The sequence below is a fragment of the Egretta garzetta genome, unplaced genomic scaffold, assembly GCF_000687185.1.
Source record: "Egretta garzetta isolate BGI_Z169 unplaced genomic scaffold, ASM68718v1 scaffold68, whole genome shotgun sequence".
In the NCBI taxonomy this organism is placed as follows: Eukaryota; Metazoa; Chordata; class Aves; order Pelecaniformes; family Ardeidae; genus Egretta; species Egretta garzetta.
This window is the reverse complement of record NW_009260774.1, coordinates 7,431,168-7,451,094: the sequence shown is the minus strand read 5'-3', so window position 1 is coordinate 7,451,094 and position 19,927 is coordinate 7,431,168. Positions and strand designations below refer to the sequence as shown.

The window sequence follows — 19,927 nt, the reverse complement described above, 5'->3', positions numbered from 1 at the left end:
TAGAGATACATCCTGAAGTTAGAGTAGTATATGACCTCTTCCTCAGAACAAGGCCTTAAAAAAAGGAATTGTTTTACACATACATGTCTAAAAGTTGCATTTTCAAATATATCTTTAAGAAGAGTTTGTGAATCCTGCAAGATCTGGATCTAAAATACTCCATTTCATTTCCACCTCATGTCTCTAGTCTCTGTCTGGAGCCTGATAGAAGTGGACTGATACAGTTTTCTTGCTTAGCTGGATATAATCATTATTTTCTACATTGTGAAATCCCCTTTCTGAGCATCTGAGGTGCACATGGAGAAATCAACAGTAAGGCCTGCTGAAACGGCTTAAGACTGGATAAAATTCAGAATGTTGTACGCACAGTATTTTCTGTATTTCCTTTATAAATTCAGTTTTGCTGCTCTGATACAAGTCAAGGTGTAGAGTTTTTTTAAGTAATGTTGATTCAGCTCCTGATTGCATCACTATATTTCTAAAAAGTTTGATCAAATACCCAAAATTTCACACAAGTGACCAGCTAGATTAGATAATAACTCACTTTCAGTAAGTTTTGCCTCAAAATGTTACAGTGCTTTAGAAATTCGATGTTTCTGGGCTTTTCATATCTTACAAGATGTATGGCTAAGATTCAGGTAAAATTGCTCTTTGCATGTGATCAAAAAAGCTTTGCAGTGAATTGACACGAATTCCAACTTGAAGCTGTTAGGAGGTTTCACATTTGTTGTGTCCAGTTCTGACTCTTCTCCCTCTGATTTATACTTTGTTCCTTTCATAGGTGCCTATCTTGTGCCATACTTAATCTTGCTACTGATAATAGGGATTCCACTGTTTTTCTTGGAGCTTGCCGTGGGCCAGAGGATCCGCCGAGGGAGTATTGGTGTGTGGAATTACATCAGCCCTAAGCTTGGAGGAATTGGATTTGCAAGCTGTGTAGTAAGTTTTTCACATTAATGGTGTGATTTGCTTTCAGTGTGTACAATTTAGACTTTGTGTTTTGCTACAGGAAAAGGCCACTGGTTTGTAGCTGGACTTCAAGGTCAGTTTACAGTATTTTGGAAGATATGAAATTAGTACATTAAAAAATGTTGACATGGAAGTGTCTGTAAAACCAGTCAACTTGTATTTTGTGATTCTTCTGAAATTAGGAACTAGGGAACAGAGTAGTCTTCTGTAGAAAAAAAGCCTGTAAAAAATAGGTGTTACACGATAAATACAGAAAAAAGGGAAAATTTAGAAAATGCCAGGTACTTTAATGGGGCAAGTAGTTCAGTTGTGCCTTATTCTAATTAAAATTAGATTCAGTGGCTGATATGGAGAAATATGCAGAAGTTCAGTAGGGATTTTTTTTTTAATTTACAAATGTAATGAATAAATGTATCTCTTCTCTATTTTTTTTAATGTAGGTATGTTTCTTTGTCGCCCTGTACTACAATGTCATTATTGGATGGAGTCTGTTTTACTTTTCCCAGTCTTTCCAGCACCCATTACCGTGGGACCAGTGTCCTTTAGTTAAAAATACATCTCATACCTGTAAGTCTATATTAATGTTCTTAAAAATCATATTAAAAATTGAGATTTTCCATTATAAAGGAGAAAAAATACAATTCAAAGAGATACTTGTGGTAAAAAGTGTTGTATGCAAAGCTGGTTTTGCATCTTAGTAAGGTGTCACATTACATGGAAAAAATACAATAAAGAAACCTAATCTAATATATACTATATTTGGAAAGGAACATCACTGTCAACAGCATTTTAAAGAGTAATGGAATTAGGAGAGTAATATTTAGTGTGTTGCATAAAAAAATCTGATTACTTTTTTTCTGATTTTGATACTGGTTTTTATGCTGCTTTGTTGAAAAACAAAGGTAGAAGACAGATATTTCTACATTTCAATTAGTAGGATACTTCCTGGTGACAAAGCAAAAAGTGTTGCATTACTAACAAAGCAGAAAATGGAAGACTGTAAACATCAATGAAATGCATGTGATAAAAGCATTGTTTGCTTTGTAAACCAGTAGAAATTAGATAATTGGTCATTGGTTTGCTGCTATAATGAGATGGTCTCAAATGGACATTATACAACAGCATTAAAAGTTCCTTATCCCTTGGTTTTGGTTATCTAATAAAAGTTACGCACTTTGCATTATCCTTGCTCTTGAAATATGAAATACTTCTTTTCATTTCTTTTTATTTCAGATCTTAAGTTTTCTTTAATTAACTTTTGTGTTTTCTTACTCCTTTAAAAAAGAACATAACCGGGGACATTTGAAAAGTTGCACAATGCTTCTGTAGTGTCTTTGCCAGAGTTGCTTGCTTCAGTTGTTTAAAATAATCAGTGTTTGTGAGTGTTGGCACACAGGCAAACTGACTGTATTCCCCAAGCTATTGTCCGTTAATTGAGACACAGTGTTTGTCTGTTTACATATTCTTATCCTGCCTAAATATTAAGATACAGTGTATCAGCCTAACTTTAGCGGAGGTCATCTGAACTAAGCTTAAACACAGAGAAGTATTGTATTTGATACATCATTTTTGATAGTTTATTTCAGTGAAGATCTGACTTCTGTGTTAGGTTTCTTAAAATTAGTGTATTTAATTAATTAATTAAAATTAGTGTATTTTTCCCTTTTCATTAATTAACCTTTACTCAGGACCTAGCTTAGAGATACGATTGATTGTCAGATGTAAGTAATTTATAAAAAAGTTAAGTGCATGTTTTCTTTGAAGAATTCTTCCTATTTATATGTGTTATATGTCTAGATATATACAACTTCTTAAACTGTTCACTAACATGAGTAAAGCAGAATTACAGTGTAATCAAAAAATCACTTCTGGAATACACATAGCAACTTTCATTTAACATAGCTGTGTAGGAGCCTTTTTTTCCTTTTCTCATCACTCTGGTACCGTTATGTTATTATTTTATCATTTCTAATAGTAATTGAGTGCCTATTGATTTGAGTGTCACATCGAAGCAGGCACAACTGAGATTTTGTTTTCCATATATTTTCAAATTTAATATAAATCAGTGTTCAATTTCAGGAGATACTTCTCATATTATGTAAGTCACTATCATATGTAGGTAATCTCATCGCACGTGTGATAATGAGATGTACGCCTTCATCTAGACCTGCCCCCTGTTTAGTACTACAGTGAAAATTAAATTTTGCCTAGGACTTGGATTGACCGTATGCAGAGGAATACATTATCTGAAGAAGTTGTTTTACAAAGATTTTTCCAGAACCTTATACTAATAGCAGTCACTTTTAGCGAATGTCTTAAGACTCTTTGTGAGTTTAGTTTCTCAGTAAATGACAACGATGCAATTGGGAATATTGGGAATTGGTAGAACATTGTTATGAAGTGTTGGGAAAATAATTCTGTCTTGAACCCATTCTTTGCCTGCTAACATCTCTTGACAGTTGTGGAGCCAGAGTGTGAAAAAAGTTCTGCAACCACTTATTACTGGTACAGAGAAGCACTGGATATTTCCAGCTCTCTGTCAGAGAGCGGAGGTTTAAATTGGAAGATGACTATCTGCTTGCTGGCTGCCTGGGTCATGGTATGCCTAGCCATGATCAAAGGCATTCAGTCTTCAGGCAAAGTGAGTATACTGTTTACCTAAATCACGGTGTTTTGCTTTGAAACATTTCATGACATTTTTGTTCACCACACCCTCTCATGAAATCTGTAGGAGCAGGTTAGAAGCTGTGACTCACCCCAGTATTTGTATAATCTCAAGTAGAGGAATGCTTGTAGTTAAGCATTAAAATTGTGGTAATTCTAGTGGGAATTGTAGTAATTTAGTGGGAGTGGAGATCTAAAGAGAATAATTTCTGTTCTCATCACCATAACTGTTGCAAGTTAACTGCACCTCAGCTTTGTTTTATTGTTAACACAGCGTAAGTCCGCGTGTTTCTGAATGTCTAAGGAATTGGGTTTCCATGTATACTCACAGTATGATTGCAGTGCACTCAGGTCCTCAAAATTCCTTGGCATTTTTGTTTGTTACTGTCATTGGTATCCATGCTTTTGTCATTAACACAGCTGCTTTTCAGGATTCTGGATTGTTTCTTTTGACTAATGGCTACCAATCCCTGGGCATGAGAGTCCATCACCCTGTCTTCTTTCCTTTCCATGTCACTGGCTGGATTGGCTAGTGAATGATCTACAAGCTCTGTTGATCTCAATGAGACTTTCAGATGAAAAATAGTTTGTTCTAATAGCAAAAATCTTTACCATTAAAGAATTTGGCAGTGAGGTGGAAATTTCTGTGACCTCCTTCGTGTATTTCCATTAAAGAAACAACTAGCAAGTTTAGCGAGAGAATCATTTTACTAAACTTTAAAGCACAGAATAGATTTGTTTTCATTCATGATGGAAAATGAAAGATTGTACTTTACTACTAACTTTTTATTTATGCTTTGTATTAGATGAGTCAATGGGTGTGTCAGAAAGGTGTTCTGTTGCACAAGTGGTTAAGTGATACAGAAGCCCCAAAGTGTTGGGCTTCACCGATGCATTAGCAAAAGCATGGTGTTTTGGCATGGAGAGCTGTGCAGCATTGTGCTTCACGATTCTGACAAGCCCATGGCTTTTTGTTTGTCCAGTAGTCAGTGCAATACTGCTTTCTAGTTTTTATGGTTCAAACCTGCTAGATCTTAAATAATTTCTGTAGATCAGAGAGTATCTCCAGCTTTTCTTCTGTTTTGGCAGTAAGAATTACTTAGTGGTTTGAATCCATCGGTTATATACTTTCTACTGACTCTATCTTCTCTCTTTCCAAAGACAGAACGAGGTTCTGTTCATGCTGCATAGCTTTACCATGCTATGTACTTGAATCAAAGTGTGTTTGTAAAGTGAAGCATTTCTAAAACAGTAGACTTCTGTGCTTCTCGTCATCATCTCACTGAATTCATACTGAATTTCCCTGGAAGCTCAGCAGTTCGCTATCAGTTTAGTCAACACAATGGCAACCCTATTGTTCTAATACAGTACAGAATTTATTTTACAGTCATGTGATTTTGCTTTCTTCTGCAGAGACAAGGGGAATGGAAAGTGTTCTGCCTATTCCTTAAGAGTGTATCATTATCAATTCAGTCATGTACTAAGTAACAAATGAAGCCATTGAAAATGAAGTCTGTGGATGTCATGTTAAATTTCTTTCTAATGTTTTTCAGATCATGTACTTTAGTTCCCTTTTTCCTTATGTGGTACTTTTATGCTTTCTGATCAGAGGACTGCTCCTTAATGGGTCAGTGGATGGAATTCGTCACATGTTCACACCTAAGGTATGCGCTTAATTTCTGTTGGCAGTGTATTAAAGTTGCAGTGGCAATTTGATCATGTATGAATGCTCTCATTTAAGCTTATTGTCTTCATAGAACATTTGACCGTTTTCCTGTTTGGTTAAATTGCAAAATTGTTGTTGACCTTAGTGGCACAATACCAAGCCCTAAGGTCCAAAGGCTGTAAGTGTTCCAAGGGTCTCTGTAGAGTTACCTCCCTTAGGTGACAGGTTCACAGTTAGATGCCTTTAGAAAGCTAAGCAACTGAAAGTGTTATTTCCAGGATTTAGGATGGTTAGAAAGCTCCAAATACTGAAAAGAGAAATGAAGTTTAAATCTTAACCATTCTCTAGGACTGAAATGCCTAGTCCTGGGATGTCACAGTGAAATGCCTTACCTTGGACCCTGTCATAGACTTAGATAATTAACTTGTCCCTTTTGAAAGAGGACAAAATTGTCCCTTTTTAGTAATAGTGGGTTTTGCATAGTAGTTGTTCAGTGTTGTTTGCATAGTAGCCCAAAAGTGCAGGACACCTGTCTTTAATGCTCTGCTCATCTTGTAAAAGTAGTGTAAGTACTCACCACTCAGCTTTCCTTACCGTGTTCCACATGGTTGTCATGCCAAGATAGCAGCAGGTATAAGCATACATTTTTTACTGTCAACATTTTTACTGGGAATGTGTCTTACAGACCTTTAGAATCTAAACTGTGGAGGTGAGAAGGGACGTTACAAATCATGGTTTAGCCTGAAGATCTAAATTCTACCCACACCCATCTCAAATGCTTGTAACTGTATCTATGCTACAGGAATAGCATGTTTGAGTATTCAGAGCCATACTTGCTGAGGAATGCATAGTGCTGGGCTTCCTGTTGTATTACTGTATTATGAAATGGACTTTCCAACACGTGCATTTTGGAATACAGTGGAGAGAACAGGACTGATGTTTCAAAAATGAAAGCTAAATAGTAAGATCATGAAAATCAATGCACATAGTGGCTAATGCCAGATGACAGGGGACTTGTCAGTTGTTTTGATTCCGGGTGTTTTGAGTCTGTGGAGAACTGTCATCCTATAAAAATTACCTTTGTTAGCTGTCACGTTGTTATTTCTTGCATTGTGATACACAATTGTGCTCCACTTCACTCACTGTCACCGCCTTAGAGTTGTGGTTCTGCAGGAACTTGCAGGCTGCTCAGGCAAATTTGGGAAATCTGAGGAATGGAGAAATGCAGTGCTTATTGATGTAGAGGAAGTCTGATGCACAGGTGGAGTACAGGCCTCGAAGTTATAACTTGGTTTCTCAACCACAGTATTAATCCTTTCTTTAACCAGAGAAGTACCGCTAGGCACTGAGGGAAAGTTAAACACTGACACACCCCTTGAATACCAACACCTCTTCACTATTTCATCTTTCATGAGCTAGACCTAAAATAAGTTGCAGTAGATGCTTACTTCATAGTAACTTAACTAACTTAATCATACAGTTGCTTCAAGTGTTCAGATAAACAATCTTGAAAGAAAAATTGGTTTTAATTTCTTCCATCGGTTTCCAGTTCTGTATCTCAAAACTTAACTCGTGGCTTAAATTTGAGGTTAGAAGACCTATGTGTCACATGCAGCATATGTGAATATAAGCTTTCAAAATTATTTTCATTATAATGTCTGATTGTTTCTGTACTTGAGCACTAATTTGGACTGTAGGTTTGTGTGAAATTACCTGAAGGAATTCAGACTCGCCCTCCTGTTGTTGTTTCTACTTGCTCCATTGTGCCAACAATTTATTTGGGCTGGCAGACTGTAAAAAGAATTGCTAAACTGATCTAGGCTGAAAATAATCCAGGTAGATAGACATGAGGGGGAAAGGAGAAACATCTTTTCAGCCTCGATTAGTAAAGCAAACCAACCCCATTTTGACCACAGACGCTCACAACACACTCCCACAGAATCCGAGTTACGTCAGCACAGCAGAGGACTGGCACACATTGGTGCAGGTGTGAGAGCACAGGGCTAATGAAGAAGGGGAGGATTTCTTTCTTTGATGTGGTTGATGAGCAAAGCAGAAATTCTAAATAATAATCTTAATGAAAAACCTAAAGAAAGGTGTATGAAAAGCTCACTGAAGTCAACTACTACAGTGAAACTGCAGGACTGTGTGAAGCTTAAATACAGAGCCCCCAAAATTTCACAGAAAATCTCTTATAATAGCAAATAAATTACAAGTTTATTTTGAAATGCTAGGCACTGTGTATCTGAGAACGTACTACCTTTGATGATAACAAACCATATATTGCCGAAAGCAGGAAGTGTTTTGATCCTTAAACCATTTTCAGTTTTGGTAAAATTAAGCCTATTCCTCAAGCTCCCTCTAGTGGAAAAGCTCTAGCATGACTGTGGGATACAGGCAGCTTGAACTATGTGCAGTAGCTACTGGTGCATTGTAATTATAGCAAAAATTGTAAGTCAGGAACAAGTTTATTGTCATAAAAAACTTTTTTTCAAATAAGTTGTATTTTATCTATAGGTAAAAGAATAAAGAAGGTATGTGCTATGTACCTATAATCAATATTATACCTATATGGGAAACCGCAAAATTTTTCAAAATGTTATCATAACTATAGCAGACTTCTTTTTTTTTTCCCTCAGAATAAGACAGTTTTCTGCTGCTGGCATCTATGCTGATGCTTTTTAGTTTTACTGTTTTCGATAAGCCTAGGGTTTAAAAAACAAAAACCAGAAAAAAAACCCAACACATTGACAGGAGTAAGGTCTTTCACTGTTATATGAATGGAGGCCATGAATCAACTTGGGAAAATCTGGTGTTTAAATTTCACATGTACTTCTTTTTTATGATTCAGTATCTAGAAGGATCTGAGATAGACAGATGATGACTCATAACTTTAAGAAAGATTTTTCTTGATTTATGGTCATCTGAAAGAGCAATATAGTTCAATTCTTTGATAAAAGGCTTAGTTGTCCCTCAAATACATGACCCATTTAACTTAGGGTAAGTTCGAGGCATCTAGCTTAAGGGAGATTGACTCGTGGACTATACAGATTGTGGTGGCCAGCATTTATTTAATATGTTGCATTTTGCTTTACATATTTGCATGTAGTAGAATTCCATATAAGCATGTGTATCTCATGGTCGCTTTTTTTTGGAAAAGTAACAACAAAACAACTTTCAACGTACCTACTGCATTTATAAGAGCGTTGATCATCCCCAAATAAATCTTAATTCTAACAACTAATAATACACGTACTGTAAAAAAAAAAAGACGGTAAATACTGTAAAAAAATATAAAAGGATGTTCTCTCAATAATCATATAGCTCCAGTAGTGTCTCATTGTTTGGAACATACTCTGTTTCTCTTTAAGGATTGTATCATATAAAGTCAATAGAAGTTCTGGCTGATAAGTTTGGTCAGCTTTAGGTATCACATTCAGCTTTCATTGTATCATAATGAAAATATAGTTGTAGTGGAGTATTAGCATTTTGTGATGTAGGTTGTCTTCCTGTTTTTTTTTCTGTTGTCTTTTCATATAATAGAAATGCATTTTATAGCTGACATATATTATATCTAATTTCAAACAGCTTGAAATAATGCTGGAGCCCAAGGTCTGGAGAGAAGCTGCTACTCAGGTGTTCTTTGCCTTAGGGCTTGGATTTGGTGGAGTCATTGCCTTTTCAAGCTACAACAAGAGAGACAACAACTGCCATTTTGATGCTGTACTGGTGTCCTTCATCAATTTTTTCACTTCTGTGCTGGCAACTTTGGTGGTGTTTGCAGTGCTGGGTTTCAAAGCAAATATCATAAATGAAAAATGTGGTTATCCAGTATGAATATCCATTTCTTTTTTTTTATTATTTTTATGGTATATTTCATTTATGAATTAACACAGATCATTGAGTTTGATTTCTTTGTTTTATTGTGTTTTGCAGAAATTCAGAGAAGATTTTAAAACTTTTGAAAATAGGCAATCTGAGCCAGGATATGATCCCACATCATATCAATTTTTCAAGCATTACAGCAGAAGATTACAATTTAGTTTATGACATTATTCAGAAAGTTAAAGAAGAAGAGTTTGATTCTCTCGGTCTGAAATCTTGTCAAATTGAAGATGAACTTAACAAGGTGAGAGTAATAAGTAAGTCTTAAATACAGAGATTATGAAGAAATTATTATTTCTAAGCCTGAAATGAACCATGAAGTATACTTACACAGAGTATCAGTACAGGGTACCTATGAGCAGTGCACTTCTAGAGGTCCATATGAAAACATGGTTCTGTGCAGGGTCGCGTCCCAGCTCACATGAGGACTTTTGGGTCCAATGTCTTAATATAGTCTTTACTATTCTGATAATTATATTGCTCTCCTCACGAGGCTTTAAAGTTCTGGTTTTTAGAAGAGTTGAGCATGAGGATTTTTCCAAAGACTAAACAGAGGTGTACCTATTCAACATCTCAAACTGGTTTCTTCTATGTTAAGATAAACTTATTCTTTACTTATTATATAATTGATTAATGAATATCATCCTGGTTTGAAATCTTTACAGTAAACCAGATCTGGAAAAGAAGAGAGATTTTTCTAGCTTTTTCAGAGGGACTTCCGGTTTTAAACACTGACCTCTATGTAGTTGCACCAGTATCTGAAGCTAAAATGTCAAATTGGTGATTTGGACATCAAAAGTTTCTATACTATTTCTATACTATTAAATTTGAAACAAATAGGTATAGAAATGAAGTCCTTATATACTTGCTGGAGAGAACAGAGTATATTTTGTAGCAGTCCAGTATAATAGCTCTCATGCAAAATTATCAATGAAAGAGAGTAAGAAGTGTGTTGTTAATATCAAGCAGCTTACAGATTCTCAGCCAAATCCAGTGTTTCAGTAAATACTAAGTTTGCAGGTTTGGAAGAATCGCATGTTAGATAGTAGCTTCCAAGTCTAGCTTCAAGATTTAATCAATGACACTGCATGAACATGAAGTCAGACTGTCACGCTAGAAAAAAAAATACTGTCCATGAATAATAACCTGTGGATTTTTTCTCAATGGCAGGCGGTTCAGGGAACTGGTTTAGCTTTTATTGCCTTTACAGAAGCAATGACCCACTTCCCTGCTTCTCCCTTCTGGTCAGTCATGTTCTTCCTCATGTTGGTAAATTTGGGACTTGGAAGTATGTTTGGAACCATTGAGGGCATCATCACACCCATTGTCGATACCTTCAAAGTCAGGAAGGAAATTCTTACTGGTAAGTTGCACAGACTTTCTTTTCTCACTAGAGCAGTAAGCTAAAAATTTTTTTTGAGAGTATGAAGTCTTGTTTTCTTGACATGAAAGTTTTCAGTGCTGACTTTTACAGAGCTGTAAGTCGCTGTATTCCAGGCTGCACTTCCATGCACAGGCACGTTAAGATCTGCAAGTAAAACCTTTTCCTGAATGTTACAAGAGCAGGAAGATCCTAGAGCTTTAAAATTTAATGGTGGATTTCTGTTACAAGTTTCTGTATGGTCAGTCCTTCTGACCTCTTCCAGAACACTTTCCATTCCAGTCTGTGTCACAGATCACGGAAAAAGCAAAAGGAAAGAATGAAAATACATTGCAAATTACTACAAATAATTTCTAAGTAGGCCAGTGAAATCTTAATTTATGATTAAATGTTCATTATGTTAAAGATCATACAGTTACTCTCTAGAGGGACGTATTTTTCCCTGTTGAATGCAGAAAGGGTCTTACACAAGATGTCTGTTGGTTAGGTTTTTTTTAAATGCCTAAATTATGTGAGGTGTAGCCTGTTCATGCAGTTCTTATTGTCTTGTGGCAGTTTCTCTTTTTGAGATAGAACATCAGCAGAAAATGTGAAAGTTATGTTTCTGAAAATCTTCAGGACAGCTGCAAGGGACACAAATTCAGATTTCATATACCTGTGACAGGAGGGATAGAAAATAAAAAATACAGCTGTGAAGGAAATAACAGAATCATGGAATCATTTGGTTGGAAAAGACCCTTAAGATCATTGAGTCCAACCGTACCTGCCCACTACTAAACCATGTGTCTAAGCATCTCATCTACCTGTCTTTTAAATACCTCCAAGAACGGTGACTTGGCCACTTCCCAGGGCAACCTGTTGCAGTGCCTGATAACCATTTCAGTGAAGAAATTTCTCCTAATATCCAATCTAAACCTCCCCTGGCACAACTTGAGGGACCAACACCCACCTCAGTACAACTTCCTTTCAGGTAGTTGTAGAGACCAATAAGGTCTCCCCTGAGCCTCCTTTTCTCCAGGCTAAACAACCCCAGTTTCCTCAGCCGCTCCTCATAAGACTTGTGCTCCAGACCCTTCACCAGCTTCATTGTCCTTCTCTGGACATGCTCTAGCACCTCAATGTCCTTCTTGTAGTGAGGGGCCCAAAACTGAACACCGTATTCAAGGTGTGGCCTCACCAATGCCTAGTACAGGGGAAGGGTGACTTTCCCTGGTCCTTCTAGCCACACTATTTCTGATACAAGCCGGTATGCCTGGTCACCTGTGCAGAGAGGTGGCTCATACTCAGTCAGCTGTCGACCAGCACCTCCAGATCCCTCTCTGTGAGGCAGCTTTCCAGCCACTCTTCCCCAAGCCTGTAGCATTGCATGAGGTTGTTGTGACCCAAATGCAGGACCTGGCACTTGGCCTTTTTGAACCTCATACACATTGCTGCAGCCCATCGATCCAGCCTGTTCAGATCCCTCTGCAAAGCCTTCCTACCCTCAAGCAGATCAACACTCCTGCCCAATTTGGTGTGATCTGCAAACTTGCTGTGGGTGCACTCAATGCCCTTGTCCAGATCACTGATAAAGAACTGGCCCCAGTACTGAGCCCTGGGGAACACCACTTGTGACCAGCCACCAACCACATTTAACTCCATTCACCACCACCTTTTGGGCCCGGCCATCCAGCCAGTTTTTTACCCAGCAAAAGAGTATGGCTATCTAGGCCATGGGCAGCCAGTTTCTCCAGAAGAATGCTGTGGGAAACGGTGTCAAAGGCTTTACTAAACTCCAGGTACACTATATCCACAGCCTTTCACTCATCCACTAATTAGGTCATCTTGTCAAAGAAGGAGATCAGGTTAATCAAGCAGGATCTGCTCTTCATAAACCCATGCTGAGTGGGCCTCATCATCTGGTTGTCCTGTATATGCCACATGATGGCACTCGAGATGATTTGCTCCATGACCTTACCTGGCACCAAGGTCAGACTGACAGGCCTATAGTTCCCCAGATCCTCCCTCCGGCCCTTCTTGTAAATAGGTGTCACATTTGCCAACCTCCAGTCAACTGGAACTTCCCCAGTCATCCAGGACAGCTGATAGATGAAGGAAAGGGGCTTGATGAGCACCTCTGCCAGCTCCCTTGGGTGCACCCCGTCCAGCCAAATAATATATTTTCTAAGAGTTAACCCCCGATGCAGCAGAGCACTGGTCTTTCCTGACTGCCGAGTCCTTAGATAATAAGTAATATTTAACTTTGCTAGATTCAAGAATAAAATTCTCAATAAAGATCAATCAACTGATTTTTCACTCAGGGTTTTTTTTTGTTTTTTATTTTTAAATTAGCTTTTAAATTCTTACTGAATAACCAGTGTGACATTTAGAAATTAGCTGTTTTCCCTAAGTATATATGCAAATACCTTGATATATAGTCATTACTCTGGAGTAATGGAGCATTTTACAGTAATTCCTTGTTATTGCATTTGACAAAAAAACCTATTAAGATAAAGGAATAATCAAGAACTGCCTTTCTCTGGTAATTTTTTTGAGTGTTATGCATGCATGATTTTTGCTAAACTCAGTTGTACTCAAAGGATTACAACTTATAATTAACTTACAAAATTGAAATGCCTGTGTTATACTTCATGTGGTGTCAGTGGGATTTAAGAAGGATTATGCCTGCACTAGAGTTTGTGCTTAGAAACCACAAATCTTCAATTATTGCAGAAGTGTGAACACATTTGCAACTTTTTGCACCATGGTTCCAGTTCAGTCCCATTTGAGAAATTCAATTTCAAACTGAGTGGAGTTCAGTTATTTCCAAATTGGAGTTTGCTTGTGTATGTGCTGAGTTATGATGAGTATATCTACCAGAGCCTTAGTTTACAACTAAAGATACATATTTTTGGGGTGTAATGGTAAGGCACAATGGGAGAACAAGAATAACAAGGATTTCTAAATTCACATACACATGGTTCTGATGGTCTAATTCTTTTTCTCAGGGTCAGTAATAAAACTATGGTTAATGAGACTCAGTCTGGGGAGATTTTACCTGTGTTCTTCTGGTTTTGTCACCTTGTGTTAGGTGTTCACATTGATCTGTAATGATCTCTTTGATTCTAAATTTCTACTCTCTGAAGGTCATTATAACAATAGTTACTACAAGGTTGAAAAAATGGGTATATTCTGTAAGGATATTTTATACTTTAGCTCAGATTCATTTCACCTGATTTTAGACTGCTTAGGTGTATCATTAGCCTAAGTTCTCAGTGGGGGACAAAAAGGGCTCTTCAAGTGGAAGAATCAATCTTACTGGTGCTCAGCATACAATTGATTTCACAATTTATTGAAACTTGGCTTATTGTATGGCTACTTAAACATTCCGTCCTATTCTTGATTAGGTTATTAGGAAAAAATTATATCGAGATTCATTATGCAGGATCAAGCATTCAAGAAATATATTTTGGGTTGTCCCTCAACAAAAGAAGGGACAGAAATTTTGTTGCTTAGTGCACAAATACATTTAGACAGATTATAATGAAGTTCCTGCTTTGAATGATCTAGGGGAAGCCTATTCAGCCTTTTTATATTTTAGAATCATAGTCTGAAACTTTGGTTCTTTTCACTTCTAAATTCCAAAATAGTTATGTAGTGACCAGATAACATCATTTATGATGTTTAGCTTGCCTGTTCTGTTTATTTTAGCCTTGCATTCACATTAGGTTGAATGTTTAATGAGAAACAGTCACTTGATTAATCTCTGCTGTTTAGTCAGGACTGCTGTAATGTGGCAATTCCAATAATTCTAATTTCATAACTTCTGTGTTATGTAGGGAATAGGTAGGATTCCTAATATTCTTGAAATTGAGACCCCTCCAGAAAGGAAAGTGTTATCAGCTTTGATTATGTGAAATAATGCATTTTACATCTTTGCTGTTTTGAACTGTCTTTATTTCCTCTTTGTCTATGGAAATTTGTTATACTTACAGCTCCCATTTCTGTCCTTTATTCCAGTCATCTGCTGCTTGGTGGCATTTTTTATTGGCCTGATTTTTGTGCAGCGCTCTGGAAATTATTTTGTGACGATGTTTGATGACTATTCAGCTACTCTGCCCCTGCTTATTGTGGTAATTTTAGAGAATATTGCAGTCACTCGCATTTATGGAATAGACAAGTAAGTGAAGGAAATGTATCTCCTTGTCCATATCAACCGTATTCATTACAATAATTATTATTATTTTATTCATGTTGCACAAAGTATTTGGGGTGTACACATAAATACAAGTAAGTAGAAAGTGGGTCAGTCTGGAGGTGAATCTAGTCTTTTTTTAAGAACAGGTTTGGAGCAAGATATACTGCATCAGGATGGTGTAGTGAAACGTAAAGAGCAATTGTAACAGATTCAAAGAGAGAAAAATGCAGTAAAAGAAGCAAAATTAGAGAGTGAGAAAGGAGGATGGATATGCAAGTGTGAGGAATTTATATAGAAGTAAGACAGCAAGAAAAAGATTTCAAGAAGTAATAAAAATGGTCTAAGCAGCAGATGAGGATGAGCATTCTGACCAGATCAGCAGTATTCCAGGCAGCCTGAGAAGTGAACAAAGCAAACTCTAATGGCAGCTAACAATAAGAAAGTTTCAGTTTATGAACTAGACTTAGTTTGGGGGTGTTGTAGCAATTAATTGTTCTTTGCATTAGTTGTGAGAGGAAATAGAGAAAATGATAGCAAAGAATAGGGTCAAAACTTACTTGGAAGCAGCACAGTTGACAATGAAGTCAAGTGATCTTCTATCAGTGATGGCTGCACAGAAAAGACTGTCAAGTCCCTCTAATTTTTTGTCTTGCGACCGAAATCACCAGAATGTGTTCAGGCGAGATCAACGTGTGCCACACTTAGGGAATAGAAGAGTTTGTATCAAAAATAGCTCATGCCATCCACAGATAAAACAGAGTATGCTATACTAGCATGTTGAAGTAATTTCAACATCTGTGATTGATTCCTTTGCATGTACAAAGGGTGACATAGGATGGGTGGTTTTTCATTTGAATTTTCACTTGTTCGATCTAAGTAATCATCCAGTTCCTCACCATAATGAAATAAAACCATAATAAGAAAATTCAATTTTATGGTTTCCAGACATTGTTTCTGGTCTATGCAAGTAGTGCCTGGTCTGCTTATTCATTAAGGGAGAATTCCCACTTGGGCCACATGTATAATCCTATAATTGATCACATAGGCATGAAAACACCATGTAGATGTTTTTACACATGAAAACAAAAGGTGAAACAGATAACCTGGGTATCAGGTTGGCAATGTCCGGTCAGGTAGAGTTCCACTGTAAAGGGAGGTAGACAGGCTAAAAGTCAGCAGCTTAACTGGTGAAGAAGTTGGTGTTCAGGAATAACTAAAATATGGTAATATGCTTCTGAATCAGAGTGCGGTTGATTCATGTCTTCAGAAGGCATTCTGACAGGATATAGTGAAAAGTTAACAGCCAAATTTCTCATTCATAACGGCCACCTGGACCTCCCTCTGGAGTATTCCTAATATTTCTCCTGATGCATATTTCTCCAGAATGTCCTTCTTCAGGAACCTAGCATCCTTGTTTGCAAAAACTGCCAGAATCAACAACTTCAGGTTGTCATTGGCTGTGATAGCACCAAGGGGTCCTCCTCGTAGATGAAGATCCATATATATGTCTTATTAGACACATTGTCTTTGATCAGGTAGAAAAAACCCACCCATTGCTTCCAAAGGGATTACAGCCAAAGGATAGAAAAAAGAGAATATGTGAATCCCTGCAGCCAGTAAAGAATATCTGTGACACTGGAATCAGTGCTAAATTAGCTTGGTAGCTTTTAAAAGAGGATAAGTAGGATGGAGATGATGAAAGAAGAAAGTGAAGATAATGGAATTATGTTTAACTGGATGAAGAACTGGAGATCCCAAAAAAGAAAAGGCTATCTACAGAGGACAATCCATTTGTAAATGCAGCTTCTTTTTAACAATGTGTTTCATTGCAGTGTAAACAAAGGATAGAATACTCCAAACTTTGCAGTTCAAAAATTTTTTTGAGAGCTTATGTGACAGTAGCTTCACATGTGTAAATGTATTTATTGCTACAAGAGCTTTTCTGAGGGAGTGCAACCACAAGGGAGTTAAAACAGAATCAGTGTTTGTCCACACTTCAAAAGAATTAGTTCTAAAACTATTCTCTCTTTTTCTACTGGCTCTGGAACCATGTACTCTTCTGTCAAGCGTACAAAGTAGGAGTTTTGTTCACATCATAACTTGCAATTTTGAGGCACAGGGAGGCAGATTTAAAACTCCACAAAGATTTATTGCAGCAACTTATATGATGTAAACCATAGCTTGTGCATGAAGTTACTATATACACTGCAGCACACATGTGGGTTCGAAATTAATTTTGCAGAATCTGCAAGATGTGCTGGTTGTATATGTCCTCAAAAGTTATGACACATTAGTAAACAAACCAGTAGACAAGATAAGAAGATGTAAAAAAGAATCCTATAAAAGAAAGGTGAGTTTAAGTATCTTTCCAGCATGGTCCAGCAAGCAGTTTACTAAGTCACTGCACCATGTAGCAATTCCTTCTGTTCATCTGTTCTGAACTGGTAGGTAACACAAGCTCTATTTTTCAGACCATCAGGTAATCTAAACTGCAGCCATTTCTATACATGCATTTTTTCAGTGTCTGTTCCCTCAAATCGGGTGCTAGGTATCAATTATAGTACTTGAAATCTCATTGTACACACTAACAATTATCTTTTATTCCCTTCACAGATTTATGGAGGATCTAAAGGATATGCTTGGGTTTTCTCCAAGCCAGTATTATTACTACATGTGGAAGTATGTTTCACCTTTAGTATTGTTATGTTTGCTGGTAGCTAGCATTGTCCAAATGGGATTAAGTCCTCCTGGCTACAATGCTTGGATTGAAGATATGGTATGTATATAGCAGATGCCATCACTGTCATAATCATCATATCTGAAGTATTTCAGAAGTACATGAAAAGACAAAAAATTTGCAATTAAAAATTCAAAATCAGTATAAATAATGAGTTGTTTGTGTCTCAAGTAACATTAATGTAAAACCAACCATTTTTTAACTACAGTAGTTCTGCTTTAAAATATAACTGCTTGACAGAAACCATGCTTTTTTGTGACTCATAGTTTGTTGATGTATGTTGGAGAAATGCTTAAGGGTGGGAGAGGTTGTTCAGTTCGATTAATTCTTATTTTACTGCAGAAAATAGTTGGATGGTAACACTGAATAAGTAATTTCAGATATTACATCAATTTTTTGTGGAATTAAATACTGAGATTTAGCCATGTCGTAAATGATCCCTTTTGGGAACACATATCACATTGTAGGTAACAGCTGCATTATAACCTGTCTCTGATAAGAATATTTGATTTGTGAAAAACCTGTCTGTGTGAACTGCAGAGTCAGTGCCGCACGTTGCTCCAAAAAGAGATTCAGTCAAGGTAACTTCTAAGAGTTCTGCTAGTCTGTAGGCTCATCAGCCATCCATCAGCTGTTCCTACAGGCTTGCCATGCAAAATACAGGGAGCATAAAATGTCAGAGAGATGAATCTCAGGACCCTTCTGCATGGACAATTGTCCGAATTAGCCGGGGGTAGGGAAGGAAATCATAGGTAAGATGGGTAAAGTGTAAATACAAGAGGTTGGCTTTACTTAAGGTAGACCAGGCAACCACTACTACTTTCTTGGGATTCTCAGAAACACACTCTTGTTATGTTTGATTCTTGCCCTCAAAAATTAGAAAGAGAAATACCTCAGAATACCAATCATACCATTCCTTTCCATGTATAAAATCAAATGCTAATTGAGCTACTTGGCAAACAGTCTGTTGGCCAGTGATTCATGGATGCACTAGAGGTGCAGGGTGCAGTCACTGCCCCAGTAAATGTGTTACAGTTTGCATGAAGTCTATACAAAGTGGAACAATTACACAAGGTGATCTGAGACAGTCCAGGTCTAGACCAGCTATTAGTCTACAGAACAAGGACTTAGTTTCAGACATCACTGAACACTTGTCTGTTCTGAACTTCCTTTAAAGGATCAGGGAACAACTACAGAAAAATATAGAAGGCGGCCTAATGTGAAAAATCTTGCTTTGGGCTCTACTAGAGTGCTCTGAGCATCTCAGAAACTGAGACAGTGTTTTGGTCCTACTCGCTGGCAGAAAGATAGTAATCCTACATCTCCGTGACTGTTAAAATTTGGGATCTGTAGCAGTGCCCACATTGTGGGTGCAAGGTGATGAAAAAATGAGCATGTGTTTGAAAACTGCGTGCTTTGGTGAGGACTGAAGATGTGCTCTTTTCTAAGTAAATATGTATTAATAGTTTTTCTCTTGGGTTGCACAGGCTATGGAAGAATTCCACAGCTATCCAACATGGGGAATGATTGTCTGTATATCGCTGATGGTATTGGCCATACTGCCAGTCCCAATAGTCTTCATGGTGCGGCGTTGCAACCTTATCGATGACAGCTCTGGTAGTTTGGCATCTGTATCCTACAAAAGGGGACGGATAATAAAGGAACCTGTTAATCTGGAGGGAGATAATACAAGTCTGATTCATGGGAAGAGTCCAAGTGAAGTGCCATCTCCGAATTTTGGCAAAAACATATATCGAAAACAGACTGGATCACCAACTCTGGATACTGCTCCAAATGGCCGTTATGGTATTGGGTACCTGATGGCAGATATGCCTGATATGCCGGAGTCTGATTTGTAACTGCAGAAAAGAAATGCTGTTTGTTTCTCCTCTCTCACTGATCATGGCTCTCTTACGAGAAGTGGTCAGCTTCATTTACTAGGGTGCGATCTCAGGTGCTCCATAGCGACAGTCTTTAAAATGTCATGACTGTACGTACAGGTTGAGAAAACTCCCTTTGGATTAATTCTCTGGGTTTTCATTTGCACTGAAGGGAACACAGTCAAAATGAATGGCAGCCTACATCTGCCAGCATAGCCATGAATTTAATTTTTGAGTTCATTTCTAAATTTAACGCTATCTCTGAAGCCCAGGTCTCACTCAAATGATCAAATATTTCTGAGGTAATATCACTGAAAATCCTTTTTTTCTGCTTTCGGGTTAACTCCCCAGTATTAAAAGTGAGCTCAGAAGTAGTTCACCAAACCCGTGTTTCTGCAAACACTTGTATATACTTATGTAGATACGCTGTACTTATTTTGTTAGCACTGATAATTACTTAGGCTATTAGCTGAGTAAAAAACAAACCTGCAAACTATTTTCTTATGTAATAGCTGTATAGAGCAATAGTATTAGAAAATCAAGGAGTAGACTTACAGGAAAGCAAGGA

General features: G+C 37.4%; 1 protein-coding gene across 1 annotated transcript in view; it reads left to right on the top strand.

Moving 5' to 3' along the window:
- The window catches only part of SLC6A15 (solute carrier family 6 member 15), a 28,437-nt gene extending 9,099 nt beyond the window's left edge, over positions 1-19,338 (top strand). The window contains 10 exon segments of the mRNA XM_009646295.2: positions 782-939; positions 1,410-1,536; positions 3,429-3,610; positions 5,187-5,297; positions 8,888-9,122; positions 9,205-9,428; positions 10,355-10,547; positions 14,565-14,724; positions 17,356-17,518; positions 18,967-19,338. Of these exon segments, the coding sequence (XP_009644590.1) occupies positions 782-939; positions 1,410-1,536; positions 3,429-3,610; positions 5,187-5,297; positions 8,888-9,122; positions 9,205-9,428; positions 10,355-10,547; positions 14,565-14,724; positions 17,356-17,518; positions 18,967-19,338 (1,925 nt within the window).
- Positions 19,339-19,927: the final 589 nt, after the last annotated feature.